The sequence below is a fragment of the Podarcis vaucheri genome (assembly GCF_965113315.1).
Source record: "Podarcis vaucheri genome assembly, chromosome: 6".
Lineage (NCBI taxonomy): Eukaryota > Metazoa > Chordata > Lepidosauria > Squamata > Lacertidae > Podarcis > Podarcis vaucheri.
In genome coordinates this window covers 94100226-94108459 of record NC_138764.1, presented here as the reverse complement: position 1 = coordinate 94108459, position 8234 = coordinate 94100226, and the positions used below count along the sequence as shown (strand labels likewise).

The window sequence follows — 8234 nt, the reverse complement described above, 5'->3', positions numbered from 1 at the left end:
CCTGCAAATGTCCCAGTCCTCAAACACTCTGCACTTCAACCAGGAGAAAGCTGCGCTTGCAGAGCTCAGGTGATGCTGGATTTCAGCATTGTGGAAAGATAACTGCCAAGGTAGGCAGAGTAATTGGCCGTTTTCAACAGTACACCATGGAGTTGGATTTGTGGCACTGCAGCGGGGTTGTTTTGTGTTTGTTGGCGCAGCACTTTGGTTTTTTTGGATGTTGAGCGATAGGCCAAGCTTTTTGTAAGCTTTTGCAAAGGCATTTAGGATGATTTGGAGGTCATCCTCTGTGTGGGAACACTCTAAGTTGTCATCTGCATACTGAAGCTCTTTGACAGAAGTTACCTTACTCTTTGCTTTCAGCCTGCTCAGATTAAAGAGCTTTCCATCTGCTCGATAGATGATTCCTATGTGTCCCCACGAACCCACTGAACACAACAGGTTGCACTCGTATGCAGACGTGCACGGGGCTGCGCTATGGGGGGGGGGGAGAGTTCTCAGCATCTGAGACCATGTAGCCCATAGAGAACCGAAAGACCTCCGCATGTGCCGCTCTAAACTTCCCCACCACCACCACCTCTACTAAAACCTCGATCTATGCAACAAGCGCTTATGACTCTTCTCAGCTGCTATTGACGACCGTGAAGCCTTCTTTTTCCTTTTTTTTCTGGGGCCACGTGATCAACGGAACGCCGCCGCGCGAAAGAAGCCGGCACCCCGAGTATCGCGAGACTCCGCCCTGTCTCTCATTCTCCGCGTGCGCGCGTCGTTTGCAAGGCCCATCCCTGAGGGGGGCTTGAGACCTCGCGATAGAAGGGCTTTCCTTTTGGTGAAATCTCGCGAGAGGAGCGCTCTTTCCCTTTTTATCTTCTTGGAGCCGCCAAGATGGTAGGTGGCGAGTGAGGGGGGGGGGCGCCGCCTGAGGAGCGGGGCCTGGTGGTGGTCCGGCGCCTCAGACGCCGCTTCTCGCGCGGGGACTTGGCCGCGAGGGAATGGCGGCTGCCTCTCGGGGGGGGGGAGGTTTCTGGGGGACTTTTAATAACAGTGAAGTCATGGCCGGGCTCCGCACTCGGAGCCCCTTTCGCTCTCGGACTGTCCTACCTCGCAGGGTTGTTGTTGGAAAGACAACATCCACGACGCGCTTCCCTGCCTCCTCCAGCTCATCGGGACAGGCGCTTCTTCTCGCGGCTTTCTTTTAAGCCCCCCGGCCCATGGTGGGGTTGGGTGTTGTATGGAGCAGCGCCGCCCCCCCCCAAAAAAAATCTGTTACTGATCTGCTCCTTTCTCAGTCGAAGGGATAGCTGGGGGGGGGCGGGTGCCCTTTAGATCAGGGGCTCCTAAACTCCGGACTAGAAAGTGGTTCGTGATGTTCACTCAGGTGGCCTGCTGTATGCAGCACGTCTGTAAAAATAAAACTTTTAAATCGTACAGCATCTACCGCAACACTTTACCAATGAGGAAAAAGACCATCATCAAGTGGTCTGACAAGATCTCTCAGCAATTTTCGAGTGTTTCATGGTATAAAAATATTTGCGCACAGGTTTAAAAGCGTTTTCTTTCTGAAGGCTGCTCCAATGCCTTATGTTTCTGCTCTTTGCAATGTGTCATACATGGGTGTCCCACTATGTGTCGGTGAACAGGCTTGCTTAGTTGACCTCTGGGGAGAGCTGCACTGTAATTTTTGCTTTGCCTGCTTTTAATAATAATAATTTATTATTTATATCCCTCCCATCTGGCTGGGTTTCCCCATTCACTCTGGGCGGCTCCCAACAGAATATTAAAAATGCGATAAAACATCAAACATTAAAAACTTCCCTGAACAGGGCTGCCTTCAGGTGTCTTCTAAAAGTTAGTTGTTTATTTCCTTGACATCTGATTGGGCGTTCCACAGGGTGGGCGCCGCTACCAGAAGGCCCTCTACCTGGTTCCTTGTAATCTCATTTCTCGCAGTGAGGAAACCGCCAGAAGGCCCTCAAAGCTGGACCTCAGTGTCTGGGCTGAACAATGGGGGTGGAGACGCTTCTTCAGGTATACTGGGAAATATACCACATGCCAGATAGGAAACTCAGATGGTTGGTTCATCTAGTTCAGTTGGGGTTTTTGGCAGGCAGTGGCTCTCCAGGACTGGGAGAAATCATTCCCAGCCCTACTTGGAGGTGGAGATGCCAGGGATCGAACTAAGAGCCATTTCTGTGTGCTCTACCATGGAGCTATGGCCCTTCCCGTGTTGAGTGAGGAAGGTCTGAAGGCGGCTTTTAGTCGTGTTTGCATGATTTGGGAACCCTACTTTAATCAGGAAACCAAGCTGCACGTTCAAGTGAAAGGCTGCTTCAGACCTCAGCTCAACATGGAAAGGTCAGGAAATGAACAGGCAGGGCTAGTGCTCGTGGGGATATTAGGGGTTGCAGAGGGTTCTACTCCCATATTCAGGTGAATGTCTGAACATGCCTATATATTGTTATTGAATCCAATCTTAATAGCCTGAAAAGACCGCTGACCCAAAGGGATTTACTTTATTTATAGGTTTATTTTATTTTATTTTACATAGGTTTTGGTGTGGCTTACCTTGCTAGCTTAGTATGGCTACCACTATAGCATATTGACGCATATATAGTATGGTATCCGTACTAGTATGGTGGTTAAAGTTTCAGGGTGCAGAGACCAAGGTTCAAATCCCCATGCAGCCCTGTGGCTCACTGGGTGATCTTGGGCTGATAACAGCCTAACGTAGACACAGGAATTTGTGAAGATAAAATGAGGATAATGGTGTATATGCCATCCTGAGGTGAGAAAAAAATATGAGATTACTTATTTACTGGTAAGCACCACTTGAAATGCATTAAACAGTCATAACACAGCAAACATTTAAATTCCAATGTCTTCAGAAAAGGTAAATGGGAGGCACACATTAAACAGGCCTGTAAATCTGATTAAGGTTCATAAGCAACTGTTCCAAGCTGGAGATCCTCCACTGGTGTATTCCAATCATTTGTTGCTTTTTGAAACATCATGCTACATTTGTTCTTCTTTCATTGGACACTGATATAACATGCTGTCGTATTGTCTTTTTCTCAAGCCTTCAAGACTGAGGAAGACCAGGAAACTGCGAGGTCACGTCAGCCACGGCCATGGTCGTATTGGTACGTGTAGAAGCAGCTTCCATGTAGAACTGTTTTGCTACTTAAATCTATTGTTGCTTCGCAGGGTTTTGGAATCTTCTCCCCTGGTTATCAGGTGACTTAAACCTAAAGGGAAAAAAGGCTTTTTGGTGTCTGACACTTGTAGTTTTCTGCTTGCTCGCCCCCTTTTTAATAAAACTCCTGAGTCTAGTTGCATGGAAGTAAAGCATATGATTTATTTATTTTTATATCACCTTTCACCCAAAGATCACAGGGTGGTTTACGATATAAAAACACAAAAATATATAGCATAATTACAAACTAAAACAATAACACTCCCCTTCACACACACAGTTTAAAAGGCCATAGATGGTTTAATTAGCCAAAAGCCTGGGAGAAATGTTTTTGCCCGGCTCCTAAAGACAGCTAACAAAGGTGTCAGGCAAGCAGAAAAGGCCTATTCTTTTGTTGCTCCCCTCTGGACCTCTGGCAGAGGATGCACACGAAGAAGGACCTCAAACGATGATCTGGGTCAGTTCATATGGGGATAGATTGTCCTTGAGGTGTTAGCTGCTAGCAAAGACTATCTTTCCATAGCTACAACCACCATGCCTTTGGGGTCCAGCTTGCACATTCCAGAATGAATACAAGCAATGGGGAAGAAGTTCCTTAGTACCTACTTTATCTCAGCCAAGGTTTCCCCTTGCTAATCTGAGGTTGAAGCTCTTTGCAGGAAAACAGGTAACAGAGAAGTTTTAATAAGTGTATTTAGCGTTGCTCTTGAGTCAGAACTGTTATGAAATGCAATATGGTTATTGTATAGAAGAAGCAGAGATAAATAGCATCAATAAATACAGTGGTGCCTCTCAAGACGGAAAACTCGCTAGACAAAAGAGTTTTCCGTTTTGGAGGTGCTTCGCAAAACGAATCTCCTATGGGCTTGCTTCGCAAGACGACAATGCCTTGCGAGTTCCTGCTGGTTTTTTCCCCTCCCCCCCCCCTTTTTCTAAGCCGCTTATCAGCTGATCTGTTCAGCAGATAAGCCGCTAATAGCGCTAATCCGCTAATCCGTCAATGGGCTTGCTTCGCAAGACGAAAAAACCGCTAGACGAAGAGAATCACAGAACTGATTCTTTTCGTCTTGCGAGGCACCACTGTATAGGATTGCTTATTAACAAGTTCTGCTTCACTCCTTGACTCAAATGGGTTTACCATACCTGGTGCCTAAACATGCATAGGTTTCCCGCATCCCTTCAGGCCTTGTTCTAAGAACCCAAAATGGCATCCACTACATGGCTTCTGGAGCAGTTGTAGCCTAACCATATATTTTTAGGCAGGCATTGGGGACAATGAACAGGTAAAAGAACTACCGTCCTAAGTCCTGCTTTGTGTAACTAGTTATACTTCCAGTTTGCTTAGAGCTAGTGTAGAATGAATGATGACATAACTTTAGAAAGTGGAAATTCCAAGTTCCTAGAAATGTGTTCTGAAGAAAGTAGATCTCAGTGCTTTGCTAGCCTGATAAAAAAAAATTGAGCTTTTTAAAGCCATAAACTGGAAGTCGACCTTGACTGTTAAGGCCAGTAGGGGTGCAGCTAATCACACAGCAGACCTGTAGCCTGATCCTTTGCAGGTTCACTGATTCATACAAAGGCTGAACTCCTAAATGTTTACTAGAGGGAAAACACGATGGAACTTCTGAGTAAACGTGTAAAGTTGTGCTCTAAATTCTTGGACAGTTAACTCCTCTATGATAGTATGGGTGTGTCTGCAGGCTTAAGCTTGCCTAAATCTTGTGTTGGATTGTGGTCTTTAAGTACTGGTGATGATAAACATTTAAGCTGGCAGTGTGTGTGCGTGTTTCTGTGTTTCTCGCTTTAAAGTTTTAAAAAAATATTTCTGTTTGATGTTTCTCTTTAGGTAAGCATAGAAAGCATCCTGGAGGGCGTGGTAATGCTGGAGGCCTGCACCACCACAGAATAAACTTTGATAAATAGTAAGCTAGCCCTTTTTTCTTTACTTCCCTTCATTTCTTCCCTCATCAACACCCCCCCCCAAAAAAAAAAACCTGGCACCAAAAAATAACTACCTATGTAGCTTCAGTAGTTAAGAAATACCGTTTTCAAATACTGAACTGTATTTAAGGAAAGTATACATGCATTTTATTGCAACAGCTGTGGAAAGCTTGAACTTTCATCACTTGTGGCTTCTCAGAGCTCTATGGAAGCCAGTAAGTACAAGTCTATGTAAAGTATATTTAGTATCTGCTTTCCTAATGAATTTTATTTCAAATAGTTTTGGGGAATACAGTGGGATCCCCCCAGCCTTTCAGAGCAAATTCTTTTGGTGGAGTAGGCTGCAAGGGGAGAAGAATCCCCCCAATTTGCACAATCAGAAGTGTGCTGCAGGAGGCCAATACAATTGGATGGCCCCCCCTTGTTTTGTTTAGTAAATATTAGCAAAATATGCTAAATAGGACCTCAGGTCAATACGGGGCATTAGAAAAATTTCCAAAGAAGTTACAATGATAGTTTTCAAATGTAGGAAGCTACCCTATACAGAATCAGACCACTGGTCTATCTAGATGAGTACTGTTGACTGACTGGCAGTGACTCTCCAAGGTTGCAGGCAGGAGTCTCCTCTAGTGTTACCTGGAGATGTCAGGGATTGAATTTAGGACCTTCTGTGTGCAAATCAGATGGTCTACCACTGAGCTACCTGTGGCCCTTCCAGAAAATGGAAGTGCTAGCCCACTTTTTATTACAGTGGTACCTTGGTTGTTGAACTTAATCCGTTTGACTCCTGAAACGGTTCGAAAACCAAGGTGCAGCTTCTGATTGGCTGCAGGAGCTTCCTGCACTCAAGTGGAAGCCGCGTCGGATGTTCGGCTTCTGAAAAACATTTGCAAACCAGAACGTTTCTGGGTTTGCAGCATTCAGGAGCCGATTTGTTTGACAACTAAGCTGTTCAGGAACCAAGGTACCGCTGTATTTGGGCTTCAGGTGCACTTAGTATCATAAAACAAACTGGCTCAACACAAATTTCTTTTTTAGCCTCTAGATTCTGGCTTATTTCAAATGTACACAGACATGTAGAATAGCAATAATCTATCTGTTTCAGTCCATGATATACTGTCATGCACAATCTTTTTCATGTTTTTATCTGTTCCCTTGAGAATTTGGCAAGACAATGAAGTTGCATATTTACAAATAACTGAGACTAGAGTCACATCTAGATATTGACAGTTATCATGGTGTGCTATAGTGCTCAGAGAGTAACAACTGACTTTTATTCACTGACTGTGCTCCGCATAGTACAGTCAGCCACCAGGTTAGTAACAGAGTAAGGTTACCTCAGAGTAAGAGATGTGGGTCAGCACGAGGGTGCAGACAACAATGTCTCATGTAGAGCTTTCTCCTTTCTCAATATTTGCCTCATCTTTGTACCCTGTATTAAGAAAGCAGCTTACTTAAAAGCACTGTGAGCTCATGGCTGCCCTCAGATTTGAACTAAGAATGTTTGCTTCACACCTTCTGCTCTTAACCTGTGCCAGATATTTTTGTCAGTAAACCTAGACATGGTCATCCAATAAACCCAAGTATTGTTGCTCATGCATTTAAAAATGCATCATGCAGTGATTTTTCAGCTTGTGATTTTTCTTTCTAGCCATCCTGGTTATTTTGGAAAGGTTGGTATGAGACATTACCACTTGAAGAAAAACCAGCACTTCTGTCCCACAGTCAACCTGGATAAACTGTGGACACTTGTTAGCGAGCAGACAAGGCTCAAGTATGCCAAAAATCCGGCCGGATTATCACCTGTAATTGATGTTGTGCGCTCAGTAAGTGTCAAAAACTTTTGGGTGAACTTTTTATAATGATGCAGAGCTTCCCAAATATTGCTTTTATATTTGCTTCCTATTGTGTAAAAACCAAGGAAGGTCTGCATAATTTGACTACAGTAGGTCTGCCCAGAGTTTGCCAGCCTCTTGGTTTTGCTACCTGTTGGCTGCATCTGGCTTGATGGGGCATAGATTGTGGAGACCAAGCTATAGGCCAGGCTTGTACGGTCTGTAGAGTGGGCATTTTTATATTTCATTTCAAAAGTGATTGCATTACTTAAATTTATTGTGGGTTTTACAGTTTGTTGGTTTGTCAGAAGGAGCTAAACTATGAGCCTGTGTTTGGATGATAAGCCATGGTGTTATGTAGTGTAGGGGCAAAATGACCAAGGAACAACCGTCTCCACTTTGGGAGCCTGCTTGTTTGCAATAAGCCATGGCTTGTGTCAGCATTATGAGTGAAATAGACATATGTTGCGTATAGTAAAAATGCAGTTGTAGGATACTGGTAACCCTATAACCCTGGAGTTTGAACAGCTAATTTTCCAATTAACAAAACAAAGGCAGTGCCCATTCAATAGACTTGGCTCTTTCTATTATTCATATACTGAAAATATGGTGAGACTTCATTGTATGTCTATAGACACTATGTTGTATATCCAAAGGGGGTGGTGGTAAAAAGATGGAATGTCTCTCTGTCTCTTTACATTAACGACACACTTTCAAACAACTTTTTTTTTACTTTAATTGCCCCATATTACCCAAATATTCTGTTGGCTGGAATGCACAGCTAAAGAATGCTCAGAGTCATGGTGATGGGCATAGTGAATATCATGAAGTAGCAAGCACACTTTAAATTGCACATGTTCCTTTATACTGTCAAGTTGCTATTTTCTGTTTCCTCCCTTGTCGTCTCTAGTTCTACCGCTTCCCTGCTAGGCACAGTTTGTTTACTTGCAATATTTCACAAAGTGTACATAATTTTTTAGTTTTATTGGAACCGATCAGTGATGGTTGGGAAAAAAAACTTGGTACCTTCTGGGCTTGCTGACGATTCTCCTATCTGTTTGTTTTTAGGGTTATTATAAAGTCCTGGGCAAGGGGAAACTGCCCAAACAGCCTGTAATTGTGAAAGCAAAGTTCTTCAGCAGAAAAGCAGAAGAAAAAATAAAAGCAGTTGGTGGAGCTTGTGTGCTAGTAGCATAAGGACTTCTCTATGTGCTCAGATTAAAATAAACATCATTTCTGCTACCTTGTATTCTCATTTTAATAAG

General features: G+C 43.9%; 1 protein-coding gene across 3 annotated transcripts; it reads left to right on the top strand.

The window, feature by feature from the left end:
- The first annotated feature begins 747 nt into the window (after positions 1 to 747).
- Positions 748 to 8211, top strand: LOC309534309 (large ribosomal subunit protein uL15-like). Of its 3 annotated transcripts, none has more exons than XM_082226556.1 (5): positions 748 to 888; positions 3077 to 3140; positions 5040 to 5115; positions 6786 to 6960; positions 8038 to 8211. In XM_082226556.1, the coding sequence occupies exons 1-5, from the start codon at positions 886 to 888 to the stop codon at positions 8164 to 8166; spliced, it is 447 nt and encodes a 148-aa protein (XP_082082682.1). In that variant the 5' UTR covers positions 748 to 885; the 3' UTR covers positions 8167 to 8211. The 3 variants fall into 3 exon arrangements, with proteins under 3 accessions (XP_082082682.1, XP_082082680.1, XP_082082681.1); XM_082226554.1 differs by lacking the exon at positions 748 to 888 and adding an exon at positions 1352 to 1489; XM_082226555.1 differs by lacking the exon at positions 748 to 888 and adding an exon at positions 1990 to 2028.
- The last annotated feature ends 23 nt before the right edge of the window (positions 8212 to 8234 follow it).